This window comes from Trachurus trachurus, assembly GCF_905171665.1.
Source record: "Trachurus trachurus genome assembly, chromosome: 4".
Classification (NCBI taxonomy): Eukaryota; Metazoa; Chordata; class Actinopteri; order Carangiformes; family Carangidae; genus Trachurus; species Trachurus trachurus.
In genome coordinates, this window is record NC_139898.1 from 16,859,276 (window position 1) to 16,877,974 (window position 18,699).

The 18,699-nt window shown below is 41.5% G+C and overlaps 1 protein-coding gene across 1 annotated transcript in view; it reads right to left on the bottom strand.

Moving 5' to 3' along the window:
* Window positions 1-18,699, bottom strand: part of cacna1ea (calcium channel, voltage-dependent, R type, alpha 1E subunit a) — a gene marked incomplete at both ends in the record, with an annotated part of 77,219 nt that overhangs the window by 41,690 nt on the left and 16,830 nt on the right. Inside the window, 3 exon segments of the mRNA XM_083970279.1 lie at window positions 6,061-6,200; window positions 6,378-6,482; window positions 14,567-14,834. Of these exon segments, the coding sequence (XP_083826405.1) occupies window positions 6,061-6,200; window positions 6,378-6,482; window positions 14,567-14,834 (513 nt within the window).

Sequence of the window (18,699 nt, forward strand, 5' to 3'; positions counted from 1 at the left end):
GAGGACAGGTCTGTCTCACTCTCTTTCTATATAGATTTATATATATATATAGTATATATATGTGTGTGTGTGTGTGTGTGTGTGACAGTTTGGTATAGTCAGTTATACCAGGTGTATGACTGCCAAACAGACAGAAGGTGTTGCTGGCTAAAAGACATGCGGTAGTGGCACATTTGGTTCATACACTTGAATGCGCATAAAACACAGGAACAACAGCGGACAACTTGTGGTTTCAGCTTTCAGCGAGTCAGGTACAGTGACAGTATGTTCACACCCCAAGAACTTCTCTGAGATAATAATATACACAAATGGTGCAGCTCAACTTTAGTAACACTCACAGAACCTGAACTGAAAGAAAGAAAGGGAAAGGAACAGAGGAAAGGGAGAAATTACAGACAGAACAGGAAAAGGGATGGATGAGGGCGAAGAGTGGATTACATCTAAACACACAGGCTGAGGAATTAAGAATATTTGTTTTATTTTTATTACTTAAGTATGCTTCTTTTTCTTACCATTCAATATAAAACAAGGTTTTATTGATGAGGGGCTATTTGTAGCTCTCTCTCCAAGCTCACAGTGGAAATAGGGTAGAAATAGTCCACCTATCTCATCTATGTCACACAGCAAAATGAGACACTGTCTGTCTCTGTTGATCAACACTGGAGGTGTAAAAGGCCTAAGAGAGACAACCCCACCACTTACTACGATGCCACTGCGATGTGAGTCACAATTATAGTGGATATTTGTGGAAAGGTAATTTTTTGCGTTTCACTTTCACAGATTTGTTTTGCTGGGTCTGAGCCAAACAACAATGTTCCCAATTTCAACTGTGACTTCAATGTTGCACATACATTATTGGGATTTCCATAATATTTAGATCAATTGTTCAGCCTTGGTATGAACTAGTCTAACTATCCCCTGTGTTAAAAAGGTAACACCTTCTAACCACTGAACTGAAAAAATGCAGATCAAGAAACTTGTTCTCATTTGGCACTGTCATCAAGAAAATTACTGTGAGATTTGTTATTTAAAATCTTCAGCATCCCTGAGTTTGATTTCAGCTAAGGACCTTTCAACATTCAACATGCTACATTTGCTAAAAGCTATGATAAAGCCTTAAGATATGATATCTTTCAACAAGATCAAATTTATTTATTTTTTCAATCTGATGGAGATCCTTAACCCCCCCCCCCCACCACTACCACCTAAAATGACCCTAAACTGCTATGTGGAAAAAAGCTGAAATGCTCTTTTTCTCCAGTCTCACCTTTCTCTCATCAACTCCCTCTGAGCTAACTCTATGTCTCCCATCCCCACCCTGCGTGTCTGGCACATAGTGATGACACAAACCCTTGGTGGGCGACTCCCTCTGCCAACTGCTGCCAGTCTAATGGAGGGCTTGCCAGCGAATGAGACTGCCAAAGTGCCAATTAGTACGTACAATTACGCATAGAGGCATCCTTCTTATTTCCTCCAGCTCTGTCTCTTTACTCTTTGTTTGCTCCTCTCTATTCTTTACTTTCTCTCTCCCCTGCCATGCCTTTTCCTGGTTATTAGCTCCTCTGTTTTCTGACTCGCCCTCACAGCTTGCCTTTTAACAGTGGCAACCGGCTGGGGAAGCATGTGTGGTGGCCTGAGAAAACCCATGGCCCCGTCCATTCCAGTTTCAACCACAACAGTCCTGAGCAACACAGCAACAGCCTTCAAAGAAACAGCAAGTGCCATCTGGTTTTTCAAACCTCCCTCCCACTCTCACACTCTGTGTCATACAGGCCATCTTGAAAACACCAAGGCAGCTTGCTGAGGTAATCATGGCCTCCAGCGCTGACACTGTTAGCAAATAGCTTCCATAATTATACATGTTCACACACAGTGTTGAGTGAGTCAGGGGTATCCACTGAGGAAAGGTTCACTGGCTTTGTCGTCTGAAAAAACAGTCATGATTTATGAGTCCATAGGCAAAACAAAACTACAATACAGTTAATTTAGAGTTCCTGCCCATATGGCCCAAACTGTAATGTAAACCATTAATCAGAGTCACTTGAGTGCAGCCATGTGAGCAGCACCATCACCTCTCACAACAGTCAACTTTTTGTATTAGGCTATTGGGGTAAAATGAATATAACTGGTAATTCAGTGTAGCTGGGGTCAAGGCAGCTGGACAGTGGACATATCATACCCCAACAGCTGTATGCATAATGAAATATGCAATTTTTAAAGAGAACTGAGACATTGTTTCTACCACCAGGCCTCAGTCAGACAATTAAAATGTCACACATACATAAATGAAGAGATACGTTTTCAAACTTGCATATACCTGCAATTTTTATTGACTGGACAGTGGCAGTTTTTTATTTTATTGTATTGTTCTTGTTTTTTTTAGATTTTTTGCTGCTTGCCTGACACCAGGTTTTTGAGGCTAGTCCATAGGGTTATGAATCGTTTCATGCATACTGCATGTGTGAGGTGGTTGTGGGTGATCTGTGGTGCAGCTGTAACAGTCTGTGACCCTGTCTGCAGAGGCCTCCTAATTACTAACTGATAGACGGCACTGGTGACTCATCTAATATTATCAGCAGATCTCATAAGCTTCATTCACTCTCTAATAAGGTTGCAAACCTCGAGTGATGGCGTGTATGTGTGTGTGTGTGTGTGTGAGAGAGAGAGAGTATGTATGTATGTGATTGAGGGAGGGAGAGAGAGAGAGAGAGAGAGAGAGAGAGAGAGAACATTTTCATTAATTTATCTTTGCTGTGGCCAGAATGATAATTTAGTGAGGAATCTATCTGCAGCTTACTCTATCATGCCGAATATTAATAAAATAAGACCCGAAAGGCTATTTCATCCAGCTTGAGCACATTGTCACATAAGAAAAGAATAAATGCCTTGGCTGTTTTCTGTTTTTTTTTTTTTTTATGTATTAAGCCCTGCCCTAGTATCACTGACTAATTGTTTGATAACATTGCAAAGAAAGTGTCATTTGTAACATCAGAGTCTGCTACTGGAAATACTCTTGTAAAGTGTATTTAGGTTGCATTTCTTTGGGTCAAGTCAAGTGAGAATGTGCTATTTTTTAATACATATACTAAAAAAAAGAAGAAAAAAAAGTTACCAACACATCAATACGCATTTCCTGATCCATACAACGGGCTAACTGAGAAGGTAGAGACAGGTTACAGCATCTGTCACCTTTGGTAGAGCCTCTGGAGTCTTTGGTCTCTTCCTTTCTGTCCCTATTCAGGAAGGTGAGATTAGAACAAACCATTAGCATGTGTCTGTCTCACTGCGTTTTAATTAAGCTTCTAATTTTGGTCCTGTGTTAACTTGCCGTGGGGCTAAGTGTCCTCACCAACGCCAAACATCAACTGATCAACATGCTCGAGAGGCAGGAGTCTCCATCTTTCAAAACACTTCTCTTGATATCACGCCTCACCCGCGCTCTTCTCTTCTCCTCTTTCCTCCTCCAACCTTACATCCTTCCCTCTCCAACAGCGAGCGGAGCGTCGTTAAGAAGCCTGAGCGTGGTTCATCTATAATTGAACAGCCAGAATCATGTAGAATTCTCTAAGAACCCTGTCTGCCACCATTTGTATTTCTGTGCTGTGGATCGATTAATATTTCATGTGTGTGCATGTGTGTGTCAGTGCATGTGTGTGTGAGAAAGGAAAGGTGTCGAGGTTAATCTGCTGTCTCATCAAGCTCCTCCTTTTTTAAACCATAAACATTTCCTCTCTCCGCTCTAACTGAAGCACCTGCCTCTCCTGAGAAGGAGACCGGTGTGAAATGCCCTTTAATTTAACAACTTTCCCCCACAGAACCGACTAACTGGTAAACATAACCCCCCTGGGCCTTTTACTGCAGTGTAATTGATGTACTGTAAGTACACGGAGAGAGGTGATGGCTTATAAGCTGTTACCACCTCACAGCTGCTCGTAGGATCACTCAGGCTCAGCCCACAACAGCTTCTCTGCTCAGGTTAATCCAACAGGGTGTTCAGGTAGCATCAGGTTGAAATCAGAGAGACTTGTTTTCTATGGAGTTTTTCCTGAGTCGATATGAGGGTCTAAGGGCAGAGGATGTTGTTATGATGCCATGTAAAGCCCTTTGAGACTAACTGTTTGTAAAAACGGGCTATATAAATAAAATTGCCTTGCCTTGCCTTGTGGAGTTTGCTTATTAACTTGACTTATTAACTCACAGAAATTAGATTTATTAATTTTCAACAATGAATCTGTTGATTATTTTCTGAGCGTGGTGAATGTGCAGGTCACAACTTGTCCACGAAAGCTTTTTGGAGTTTCTGGATTGTGTATTTCGGCTCGGCTCCACCGTTCTTAAAATAGCTTGCACTGACAAATAAAGGTAATGAACCTACTGTTATGACTATAGGGATTATGACAATGGGCCAATTTGCTAAAATTTCATTTAATTTAATTTCAAACCTTTATTTATTCAGGGGAGCCAATTGAGAGCAGGCTTTCTTTTTCAATGACGCCCTGATTACAGAGATAAAAAAACAACAACAACACAATACAATGTTGAACTATCCCTTTAAAGGCCAAGAAGACAGTTTGTTTGTTTGTTTGTTTGTTGTTTTTTTAAGTATTTTAAATCCACAGTTGTTTACATTCATGTGAGCTTGCTTGATGTCATCTACTTCTGCCTTAGCCAGGCTAGCGCCGCCTACTGGTTCCGGCAAATTTCATTTGCCTCAACCATGTAGTCAGGAAACTAGCAATGCGTTTCGGTTTGCTCCGTCCGCCAGAGCGGACGGACCAATCAGCGAACAGACGGGTAAGTGAAGGCGATGACGTTGAACTCAAGCGCTCAAGATTAACCTATGAGCTTAACCGGTGTATAGCACACGTGACCACCAAGCAGCAGCGATTAGTTGAAGCAAATGTAAGCAACCGCCTCCCGGAAGCAAACGAATCCCTATGGCTCGTGTTCAGACGCTACATGAAATGTAATGAAATAAGCGGCTGATGCATCAGGCTACTTCTGCCTTGCCTCTGCTCCCACACTGCTGCACATCCTGGCATGTTACTGCTACCTGTTGATCCGTGGAATAGTTTGACACTATTGTAGGACTGTGTGCCATGTTGCTTGTGTCCTCATGTGCATGCATGAGAAGATTAACACAACAAAGACTTGCTAGAATTAGAGCTCCAGAGACTCTTTAATACATAGATATTCTACCCACATCTAAATTCAAAGTGAAACTTTGAACTGTGTGATGGATGCTGCTACATTTACATAAATGAACAGGGAAAATGAGTGACCCCCAAACAAATTCTGCACATTACAAAGGTTTGGTTGCACTTGTTACTCTCATAAAAATGAAAACAAGTAAGCATGATGTAAATTTAATTTGGATATGTAGATGTACTTTTTGTTTTGCAATTCATGTTTGGCTAAGTCTTTCTAGGTCGAGGCATCACTGTTGCCCCACATTCTGGTGATGTCCTTTTGGCCTTGGCATAGATACATATTTACCTCTGTGAATATGTAGTCTGATAGCACATGCTGACCTCCTCTGATTCTTTCCAAAATAATAAATGAAGTACAGATAACCCACAAAGTAGAAACAAGGTAAGAAACTATTACCTTTGCTGAGGAGGATATGCTTTCATTTGTGCCTACATTAAAGATACAAATTAATACAAGATACAAATAAACATGATGATAATCAGGTTCATCTCCCTCACCAAAATCTCAAACCACCAAAAATCCATGAAGCAAGCTCCTTGTGTGACTTTGGATCACAGACCCATGATCACTTCTGATTAGGCCACGTAAATACAAAAATAAAGGTTCGATTTTCAATGTGTGGGTGTTTTACAGCAACAACAAAACAGACAGTCACACTTGAGCAACCAACCCTTCTGCAAATAAACTGTGCGTATTATATGAAGACACACACAAACAATTAAGAAGAGCACAAGAACACTGTGTTTCTGGAAAACAATAAATCTTACCATCCCTTTCAATTCATAATCCTGTTTCACAGATCTGCATCCAAAAACATGCGCACACTCACACACACACAGTTTGACTCACCCACTGAGGACAACAATGAAGTCCATGACGTTCCATCCGTTCCTGAGGTAGGACCCTTTATGAAATACAAAGCCCAGCGCGATGATTTTTATCCCAGCTTCAAGACAGAACATCCCGATGAAGTATGGCTCTGTCTTCTCCTGTTAGTGCGAGGCAAGAACGCAGTCAGGTAATTAGACCCATCATTAGCTCACACTGAACTGAAATGAAAGCACTGGAGGTACAGTACAGTATGTCTCTAAACTGGTGTCAACCATGAGTGTGTGTGTATGTGTGTGTTGTGTGTGTCCAGGTCTTTCCATGTGTGAATATCTCACCAGTCTCTTGGACATGGGTGTTTTGTCCTCTCCAGGAAGATGCTGCTCCAGAGCCAGGACGATACAGTTGGCGATGATGGTGGCGAGGATCATGTACTCAAAAGGAGTGGAGGCCTGAAGTTAAGGAACTTAGCAAACTTTTAACCAACTTAACATTGATTGCCTAGTAATTCAACACTTATTTACTCCTACTGAAATGTCAGTCTTATCAACAGGTAATTCCATCCGACGGGTTTGTTGAAAATAAACAAAACTCTTCTTTTTCTTACACAGAAAAGCGGGCCGACACAGAGAAAGCTCTAAACAGGTTTCTGGGTCGCTGTTAAACTCAAATGTGAGGGTCCTATTCGTCCAAACACAACAGTGGTTCAAGAAATGTGTGCGAGAAGTCATTCTATGATATCTATACAGAACAGAAAGCATCTGCGCTCTCGGGCAGATTGAGATTCAGATACAGTACAGGGTTGGAAAACAAATAAATCTATTAATTACTGTAAATCAAGCCCAGCAGCACTGCAATTATGGTGTCACATTAGCAGAGATAGACAAGCTGACATTAATTCCTCCGTATGAAACAGAATTAACCTGGCATGTTATACGCCCTGGGGCTGTGTAGACACAACCAGACACAGGCTGCACCTTATCTGAGGTCAGCTGCAACCGACAGCAGCACACATGTATGCGCACACACACACACACACACACACAAACACACACCAGGGCAACAGAGGGTTTATCAAGGACAGATGAGTGGGTGGGCCTGAGATGCGATCCTATGAACAGGGTCACTCTTACTACAAGCTTTACAGCCCGTTCTGTGGGACCTGTGTACGTTGTCAGTTCAATTCCTGCTGCTCTGGGGTTGAGCTAAGCCAGCTATGTGCTCTTTATCTAATACTCTGCGTGGGCAGTCCCCTCTCTCCTGGTTTATGTGCAGGAGAGGTAGGAAGGGAGCTTAAATCTGCAGAGAGGAGACAGGGAGGGAGAGCAGAAGAAAGAAGGAAGCAGAGATAACAGGGCAGAATGGAATGAGGAGCAAGTGATAGGGGCGACAAAAGGGTGACCAGCGGAGGAGAAGATGATGGGGAAGCTGGCGAAATAAGTGGGTGAGGTGGAGGCAAGGCAACCCGACCAAATAAGACTGACACCGGACAGATCGATGCAGAGCTGGCAGCTGTACCCAACTTAGTGACATGTGAGCGATGAGAAGCTAAATAAACAGAGCAAATACAATCTTACTCCTACCGGTCCACAGGGGTTCTGACTTAAACCACATACAGACTCAGTGTTTGCAAGTTAATTGCTGAGAGTTTTTGGAAAAACAAAATCATAGCAGCAATCAGCAGCCAGTAGACGACGAGCATGAAGACAAACTGTAAGAAGAGGCTTAATGACATAATATCCGTCTCCAGCTGTGAGGCTGTTTTCAAGTTTGTTTTATGTTTCCAAGAAGTGAAGTGGATCTTCTGATTCGTTCCTCCACAATAACTGTCATCACTTTAGCCTCGCTGCAGCCGACAGCCACACCCTGCATTCCCCCGAACACACACAACAAACAGGAAGGGTGGGGGGGTGGGAGGGGAGGGGGGTTTAAGAAGGGGAAGAAAAGACAGAAAATGAAGATACAAAGAGAGAGGAGAGAGGTATCCACGGCAACAGGCTTCTCTCCCAGCCAAAAGTCAATGCTATAAGACAGTTACTGGGCAGCTGAACTATCTCCGTTACACACACACGCGCGCACTCAGCTTGATGCTGAGCTAATTATAACCACAACATAAAAGATCATCAAGAGCAAATAAACTACATTTTTTGGCTGAAGTTTTGTCAAAGGCATTACATTCTTAACTTTTGGATGAATCTGTGTATGTCTTTATTTCTTTGCATTATATATTTCATTACTATTATTTTTAAAATTTCTGATATGAATATTCGGTCTGTTGTGAATTTCTTTTTTCATTATATTTGTGAGTCTTACCTGTATATCATATCACAAGAATTCAGTGATATCTGCATAAAGCACCAGGTGTCAATGTTTTTATCAAAACATTGTGGGGTCAAAACCAGCCAATGTTTCAAATCATAATGGAAACTAAATAAATATTTCTAAAGAATATTTTTCCTCTTCTTTGACTGACTCAGAATTGGTTTATTTTCTGTGACTAGTCTTTTCAACTTCAACCTGCAGTAAAACACATTTTTTGGGCCACTTGCAGGCAGTGGATGCTCTAAGGTCACCCCTGAACCTGAAATGCATTAGCAAAGCTACCCTTATACACTTCAAGCACCTCCAGATACACAGTGACATCTGCTTTCATGTGACTTCCTGATGATGTAATTGATCCAGTAGTCAAATATCCACTCTCTTTTAGTTGTGTTTTACTCTTTAACCGCCTGTGTCTGTAAACCAAAGCTTTAAAAGTTGCAGGCAAGAAAACCACTCAACAAAAGTTGATGATTTTTTCTCTCTCTTTGGTGTATCGTAAAACACAACACCCTTTAGTCATTTCATCCAGTGTAATAATACTCATTACAAGTGTTTGAGCTCTGCAGCCTTTTTGACTCATTCACATCCTCTGTAACTACAGAAACGTTCTGACACATTTTTCCCAAGGGCCTCCAAACGACAGATGGGTCAAGTCTGATACTGTGTAACTGATGCTCCCTCACTTCCTAGACATTTTAATAAATTCTCTCTCTGTGATTTGATGTTGAGTTCCCCATCAGGCAAAACACTCAACAAGTGTCTGTAACAAAAAGCCATTGTTCCTTCCTCAGCGCTGTGGCGTGTGACGTGGATCACGGCTCGTCTACCAGCTTTAGCAACGAGATGTCTCGTGAGCAATCCTGTGAGTCACAGTGACGCTGGCACTCTGCCTCGATTCCTCAAACATGTGTGTAAAAATAGACATGGAGACGGGGTGTGATGCCCTGTGCATCTGTGAATACGCTCAAGCCCAGATTGGGTCCCAGCCCCTGTGATTATTATCACATACAGTTGAAAATCAAAATGAATCATGGGCACCTGAGCCAGGCTGTAAATTATCTGCAGCACGTGTGTTTAGGAGTGTGTCACCGGGACACAACAGTATTTTATATACAAACATAGAGGAAACTAAGACAGCATTTTAAACTTAAAGGATAAAAAACCTGATAAATTAAAAAACATAAATATTCTATTTATCTCTCCTGAGAATAAAATTCATGAAATGCTGTTATTAAAATATGGCTCAGAAATAAGACCAGGCCAATTAAATGGATTCAACTGGCTGCTGCATCAAATATAGTTCGATCTGCCTTTAATTTCACTTCACATCCACATCTCACTTGCTTGCTTGAACCAGCCGATCAATCTTGAGGATGAATGCTCAGTTTTATACAGAGCAGCCGGCGTCAGCTCAGACCCACGGGCCTTTCCTTATCATAAAATATCAGGGCAGTTGAATATATAGCCATAATGCCATAGTGGCATTGAGCATACCACAGTATGATGGTGTAATGTACCTTACGTCACATGTGTTAAAGCAGAAGTGAGTGATATATTTGTGTTAATATAAGTCTTAAATAGTTATATCTTCCGACAGCAATCACTTACATAGAGTGTTTGGACTGAAACACGGGTCTCTCAGTCCCTCTGCTCTGCTCTGAGCCGAAGAGAAAACATTTATCGTATCCTACAGTTTTTATCCAATGAGGAGAGAGAACGGCATGCAGGGCTGTGTGTGCAGCCAAGGAACGCCGTGAATGTGGTGACGTAGCGACGAGGACTGTTGCGTTCAAGGAAACTCGTATTTTTCCGACCGTGAAGTGGTACCAGTTCGATCTGGTACGAGTTCACCGGTCGGAAGTTACGAGTGGCCGTTATAGTGACTTTCACCGGTAAAACAGGTCGGAAAAACACGAGTGGGTTGCCTGGAACGCTACAAAGTCGTAAGTTGTGACTTGAAGCTGTAATTTACGATTTCAAAAGCCTGCCTGGAACGCAGCATTAGCGAAAACGACCGGACCACTCACTTCTGCTTTAAGGGTTTGGTTATATGAACTCTCTTATATGAACTTTGAACACACCGTTGAATCACTGTATGCAGAAGGGCACATGTTCATTTAAAGTAGTTTTATATCCTTCAGCCACATTCACTTTTTAAAATCTGGGTAGTGGGTACATAAAGAGGTAAAAAGCTAGCAGTAAGCTGAAAACTGTTTTTATAATTGGAAATAAATGAGAGAAGGACCATAACTACACTGGGGACAAGGGTCATTTCCTTGGTAATTTTCTTCTTTCCATTTTTCATGCAAGGATGCAATTTAGTTAGAGAGGAATTAATGGTCTTTCTCAAGTTTAGTTGACTCTAGAGGCATATGAACAGAATTCATAATGTACAATGCTTGCTTAATTAAATTACCAATATGTGTATATTTTAAACTATGGTTGGTCCTCTGAGTGAGACTTATGTACTGAACAGTTTACCACAAGAGCTGTATAGCATTCTCCAGTAGTATACTTAAACCATCCAACCGTTTCACACCTAAAAATGAATTCTGTCGACCAGGAAGCTTGTTTCAGCCTCACATGGTTATTTCAGTGTGCCCTGATGAAACAAATTCTATTAATCTAACAATCAATTATTTATAGGTGTACCTTCTCAATAGGAAACTTCCCGCTGCGGGGGATCCCAGTAGGGATCAGACAGGAGGAGCAGCTGCCAGTTCTCACCAGACCTGCCACAATAAACTCAGGTCATGTGCTCATTAGCTCTGCCTCTTCCCTGCCAGGCCTCGATCAGTCTCCAGTGGCTGCAGCTTCAAGCAGGTAGACTGACAGTCAGACTCGTCCATACATGTCCACACTATTTAATCACCCCTTAATCCTGTGAATATGCATAAAGGGATTTTAAAGAGAGAATGGGTACCTCTCACTTGTATCAAAACATTGTGTAGTATGCGCTCGTAAGCCCACACATGCCTCTCTGGTTCTGGTATTACACACCCGAAGCCTCTGGATACTTCCTGGATTGATCATCTGCTGATAATTGAGCACTCGGAGAAAAAAGGGGCCTCTTACAGCGAGGTGACAGCGGCAAGTTGTGCTCCAAACACATGGCTGACCTTTACGAGATGTCCTGCAGAGATTGTGAATGTGCGTGTGTGTGTGTGTTCCTCTACTTCCATCTCTGTGAGGACCTGTTTGAGCTTTACATCACGCAAGAAGGGCCGTGACTAACATTCATTTTTGTTATCGATTATTGGAGCAGTAATGTAGTCAATTAATGGTACTGTCATATAAAATGTCTGAAAATGTCAGTTCCGATTTCTCAGAGTCAGAGGTGACATCTGAAGACCATCTTGTCTAAGAAATGGTCCAAACATAAAGATATTCAGTGAACCAGCATAAATGTTCATGTGTTTATCAAAACTGTTGCTGATTCATTTTCGTGTTGTGTTGTGCTGTGCAAAAACTTTGTGGAAATTGAAACTCCGAAGTTTTTCTTCCTGGCGAATTCAAGAGCATCCTCTGGTTGCAAGGAAACCTCAGAGAGACAGTGAAACTCCAGGAGGTTACAGTGAAGACATAATCCAGAGAATGAATTACTGTAATTTGGTGTTTGAACCTTTAAGGCTTTGTATGGATTAAAAAGGATATGACATTAACATGCTGTTGTGAACACTGGAGGTGCTGGTAGGGTTCTTTTGTTAAGCTTCAATACGCTATACAGTATGTCTGAAGTGAAACAGGTCTGTGTTGGTTGTCAGTCATTGGTAATAGTAGTCATTACGTGCTGAAATTGAAGGGGACTGGACTTTTTTAGTTCTTGCAGAAATTTCACGTCTCACCTGAAAGGTTCATTCAGTTTTAAAGACCAATGTGGTAGTCTTAGATATTAACACTTGGGGGTGGTCCTGAGGGTTGAACTACCCACCATGTGGTTCACTGGGGTCACCTAGGCCAATATGTGAATCACCAGTGAGTCATTGTCCCATCCTGCCCTCATATGTGTTGTTAGGATTACATGGGTCAAGGTGTGAATGGGGGTTAAACTACCTCTAAGGATAATGAGAGGTGAAACATCTTTAAGAACTGGAAAGAAGGCCTTTTGCTTTCAACTTTAGCACTTAATGACCCCTGTGTTAAACTTTGTATTTAAGTTGTACATTATAGTGTTGTATTGGTGTTTGATATTTAACAAGTGGTACTGATCTTTTCACCAAGTCTCTCTATAAGAAAGCAAATAAACATATTATATTTCCCACAGTAAAGTACAGTTTGGTCACAATAATTTTCTACTTGAAGGGCTAAATTTAGGATGAGGGCTAAAATGCACAAGTGTGTTGCCTGTTTTTTTGTCTTTATCTGTACAATATACTTCATTATCTGTGCCTAATTACTTATTTGCTGTACATTTATCTTTACACAGCAGTTGAGCCACACAGTGGATATTGACCAGATCACAACATCACTCAGCTCAGCGTCGCTCCCTTCAAAACCATATTCGCAAACAATATAATATCGTATGATTCAGTGAGTAATGACTCGTTGTAATAGCACATGACACAGTGATCAGACATCATTACATATAATTCCTGTTAATGTCTGTTAATCAGATACAGTAGAGCTCATTAGATGTAATGAGACACTCCCTCCACAACAGCACATTAACCTGGAGGTTGTTCAGTCTGGCTGCTTTCCTTCTGGTCACTACAACACACGATGTTTTGATTTTAAGCCAGTTGTATTCTGGCTGAGTATATGTGCCTGTAGGTGCTGCTATAATCTCGTTATTGGTAATGACGCAACCACTGGAGGCCTGAAATATCTGTAATACGATAACCAACACATAACACACACTTCAAACCTTTTTCCTCAGCTGTTGATTTAAATTCATCCCGTTTCTATTTTTAATCACCTAAATGGATTGGCAAACCCAGAGAAAACAACAATGGACAGCGAACAACAATACAAGCGTACTCATTCTATTTACTGGGGTTTTCAAAATCAGCAGTAGGCCAGTCAGTCAGTCAGGAAGCTGCTGAATGGAGCAGAACAATAGGAGCAAAGAGGCCACACCTGGCCCAGACACCTGGTGCGCTGCACAGCAGCAGCACAAACACGCCACCAATGGACATTTGCGTGTGATTGTCCCTCCAAGCAAGCAGAGAAAACATGTTTACTCCCTATTATAAATGATAAAGCAGCCAAATAATCAGTAATGTAACAGCACTGCCAAATAAGTAAGATACATGTTATGTAATATAGATAGATGTAATATAAAATATGTCTTTCACAGCTTCCCAAAGTCTTTGAATGTCTTATTTTGCTCATCAACTTTTCAAAATCCCAAATAATTAGGACTGGATAGATATGAAACAAAGAGCAACAAATCAACAAACTGGGGAAGTAAGAACTAGTGAATATTTGACATATTTAGTTAAAAATTACAAACACAAATCCAATTAAAAAATGGTTGCCAATCAATCATATACCCATCAGCAAAGTGATTAACCAACTGATCACAGCAGCTCTAGTTTATTATTATTTAGCAAGATTTATCTAGTGTATGAATTCACCAGGAGAGCCTGAGTATTAGGGCAACAGCAGTTCCCCACAGCCTTTTGTTGACAGAAAATATCTACAGCTATACATGGAGACACTTGTTTGTGTTCCCAATGACAACTCCTCCTCTTCTATAAACTGTGTTAATCTGCCACATTTCATTTAGAAAATCACCATTTTGTTAAAAAAAAATAGGACACCCTCAAAAACTCAGGTTTAGTGCTTGTTCCTGTTTTGTTATTGTACTGTAATGGATTTTATTTGAATCAATCAATCAAGGAACAAAAAAAGTAGTTTATCGTTCAATGTCTACACTGAGCTCGGTCATGTGAGTAAGTGTGTGTGTTAGTGGTTGTGTCCTTTGTGTGCTGTCCATGGTGCTGAAATTTCCTGTAAATTCTCTAGAAACTGCAGGCAAAACTGACTTGAGTTGAAGGTGTGGATACTTGTGGGAATGTGATCAAACTTAATACAGGTTTGGGGGATATAAACAGATTATGTAAAGTGTCTGCATGTTTGATTGTTAACCAAATGGAACAGTTTCCTACCTTTTCTTATTTTACTCCTACATGACTCCTCTGTTGAGTGTTTTTGTATTTCACACTTTACCCTCCTCATTTTCACTGTCAAGCAGAAAAGGATATGGCCACTCAACGATTTTCTTGGCGTACTTCCTGACAACGTTGTCTTCGCCAAGGATGAAGAGGGACCTGTTGACGGTAAAGCAGTTCTCCCTGACCGGGATGGGGTTGTACAAGGCCATGGTGCGGGCACGCTGCGCTTTGGTCTGCTTGAAGGCTGGGGAGATGCCACCTGTCGACACGGCCGCCCCATCGCGGTTACGGTTGCGCTCGGACCCTCCATCCCCCGAGCTCAACAGACCCGGAACGTCGTCTCCAAACCGGGCCATTCTGTCAAAAAGCAAAAACCACACGGGAGGAGAGACAGGGTGAGACGGCTGGGGGGAAAAGAAGCTTGTAGTCTCCTGGAAAGCAGTTTTTTTTTTTTTTTTTTTTTTGCGATGCTGCGCTCCGTGAGATCCGGATCAATTTCAGTCCATCGTCACTTCTGTGTTGGCAAAAAACATCGCTTTCACAGTCCTCAAACTTCAAAATCTGATCAAAACATTTACTGATATTTTTTCTCTCCAGTTGGTTCAATGAAGAGCTCTGTAAACGCAGCACTTTGATCTCCCTCACAGTGCGCGCTTTGCGTAAAATAGGGAAACAAATCCCCCTCCAAAAAAAGTAATTCAAATCCGTCCTCTTAAACGAACCGGTGAGAACTGACTCATTTTTGCAGCGTCTTATTCATCCAAACACTGCGAACAGTAACGAGAGAAGCTGCAACAGGTCAGGTCTTCAGCCATCCTCAATCCCCTGAGCGAAAACGACAGGAGCAGGTTGATGCATGGATTTTTAAATAAACTAGCAACAGACCACTGACTAATTCAGTGCACATCACTCCTGTCTCCTCTCTCCTCTGTTGACCACCTACCACTAGAGCACTATCCTACTGCGTGTGTAAGAGCACGACGGGGATGTGGGGGAGAAGAAAAAAAAGAGAGAGACAACTTTGGCATTTTCCCACAACATTTTCCACGAAACAAAGCGAACAAAAACTACGCGTCACACAGAGGGGAAAAAAGAGACAACCCTCCATCCGTCTTGTCTGCAGTGGGATAGTGAAGGAAGAATCTCCCCCCTCTTCTCCCCCGCACTGTATAAGAGCAGGAGGAGAGAAGACCAACAGTGTGTTGTTTCCTATAATGCGACAGGATTCAACACACCTCTCCTAACCTCTGTGCAACCCTGCCCATGCAGTTTCAGATGCCCAGATCTGGCGCACAAACCGTGTGAACAGAAAACCAGGAAAAGGAAAATGGAATCAATTAAGTCACAATGTAATGGAATCAATTAATGGAAATTACATGAACCAACAATATTTAATGATAGAGCGCCTGTACTATATATGTTATTCTATACTGCATTGGCTACTTTGTCGCAAACGTGCGTAAAATCCATCTCTACGCATGTTTCACTTTACGATCAGTACCGTTTTTTAATGTGACTGCTCAACTGATTACATTTTCTTTTTTTTTTTGAAGGGCCACGCTGAGATATCCTGCTTTGACTTGTGTTGCTCACCCTGCATGGTCACGCCTCGGGGCGAGCAAACTGGATGCTGGTCACGTATCAGATCTGGAGGGGAGTAAACACCTGTTGTGAGATACCCGGTGCCAGCAAGACACTCGGGAGGACAGCAGCAGCGAGCGTCTCCGGCTAATTACAGGGTTCAGAACCTACTATTGCAAGGCGTGATAGTGAGGGGGAGTCATGCTGCTGCTGTGTGCCGACTGGGAAGTGATCATATCTACTCTCATGAGGAGGATGTGAGGTTTTAACAATGAAGAGGTGGCGGGTGGGGGGCAGGGATCAGTGCATCTCGCCAGATATGAGAAACATGACTGTACAGGAAGCAGGAAGCAATTATCATTCTGGTTTATTCTGTCTTTTATTGTCAACGTTTCTCAAATAATTGATTTTGTATGTAATCTATGGCTCATTTTTATTTCTGTGTCACAGACCTCCACCATTGTTGAGCTAATAAAAACACACTGAGTACTGAATAGATCTTCGTGTCACTATACTGTGTACACTTGTTGTATCGTGCTCATTCTTGCAGCCGTACATCCCTGCATTCAGTCAAGTACATTCAATGTAAACAGAGAGATGCAGGCACAGTCTGTTCAGTGTTGTTATAATACATGGTGGCCCATAAAGTTAGGAATAAAGTTAATATTTTTTTTTCCAGACACATTCCTCTTTTTATTCCTATTATAAAGGTGAATTGTGGTTTAATTTTCACAGTGATGTGTTTGGAAAAGACTGATCAGTCGAGTTTTGAGGTAGATACACTAAAAATCTATATCAAGAATAAATCACATTGTCACAATCATTTCATGTGGTAAAAAAATATTTTATTCCAACTTTATGTGCAACCGTGTTTACAGTTGTTGCACTGCTTTAACAGTGTTTCTTGTGTTTATGTTTTGAGTCTCACTTTCACACTGGGTGGCATGCATACACTGTGCTGCTGTAAATACTCACATAGACTGTGTGAATTCATGCACCACTGAAAATAGTCCCCAACAAATGTGCTATAATGTCTACTGAAAGCGACAGTACCCAGATGTTTAAGGAAATTGCTCAGCCTATTTGCTTCTCCGTCTTCATTGGAAACAGTGGTCACAAACAGAGAAGAAAAGTCAGATCTTAAGAAGCCAATGGATATCCATTTTTGATGGGCTTTAAATAAGAAATGGACAGTAAATACTACGTAACAACTTAGCGGATATTAAGCAAGATGCAAGGAGCTGAGAGAGTGTAAAGTCAAATTCACCTGCTATTATCATAGAAACGTTTAAACTGAGATAGTAAAGGGATATTGAGGGAAACTGAAGACAAAAGAGACACCACAGGAGAGTTAACCACAACGCTGACACTGATGGGTATTCAGTGATGGTGGTATGACGAAGGCAGTGATCAATGGTGTGTGGCTTCTAATTCATTAGTGCTTCAACACATTATGGCCATTAAAAATAGAACACATAACAGACAGAAATCTGACGTCTTCTCATTACACACGGAGAGAAGAGACGTACTAAATGTTCAGTCTCCTCCAGTTAAAGGGGGGAATTGCAACAGAAAAGTCACATTAGACTTGTTTGGTGTTATTTCAGTCTATTTCAGACTTTTCTGTACTCTGTGATAGAACCATTGCTTTTTTTCTCCACTTCCTCTGTGCAGCAGTAAGCAACTGATACCATCACGTTGTTTTCTGCCAGGACAAGAGCGTGCAGCAGTAGTCACAGCTTTCTTGGCTGAGAGGTGATGGGTGAATAATGGTAATTAGGTGTTAGCAACAGGGATGATTATGGTGGAAGGGTGATGATTCTTTCCAGTAAAAAGGCAGAGAGCAAGTTAGAGTCCCTTTGTTGTACACAATGCTTTCAGTCAGTAGTTTTCTTCTCTAATGAAAAACACATTTTAAATCAAAGTAGTAGTGATATTACTGAAGGACTTACAGACCAATAGGTTACATTATCGGGATACCGGGATAATTCAACATTTTCAACATTGGCCCATTGCCATAATCCCTATCGTCATAGCAGTAGGTTTGTTACCTTTAATTGTCGGTGCAAGCTATTTTTAGAACGGCGGAGCAGAGCCACGAGTTGGTCAGAGCTACGCTACGGAGGCTAATGGGATTTGTTGGTTTCCCTCATCAAACTCATCAAACACACAATCCAACAACTCCAAAACGCTCTCGTGGACAAGTTGAGACATGCACATTCACCATGCTATGAGATCGTAACAGAACGTTACGAGATAAGAGTTGTTTTAGAGGCAAATGCAGAGACTGCTTGCCGAAAAACTGCCCCCGACGGGCACGTGCATCAGCAATTTTGCATTAATTTGCCTCGAAAACAACTCCATCTTGTAACGTTCCGTTATTATCTCATAGCAAAACCTTGAATATGTACAGCTTTTAAATGAATGTTTTTTATCAACACCAATGCAATGGAAATTGAGAAAATGATTGGTTTATGCCTAAAGATGGGTCTCTAAGGTCTACAGGCCAAATGTATTGGGAGGCAGATACTCAGTACACCCCTGTATCTGATGTTATGCCATGTAACAGATTCCGATCGATTACATTTCACTTACAACTGGACAGTGAAAGATCAGCTCTGAAAACTCAGACCATGCAACA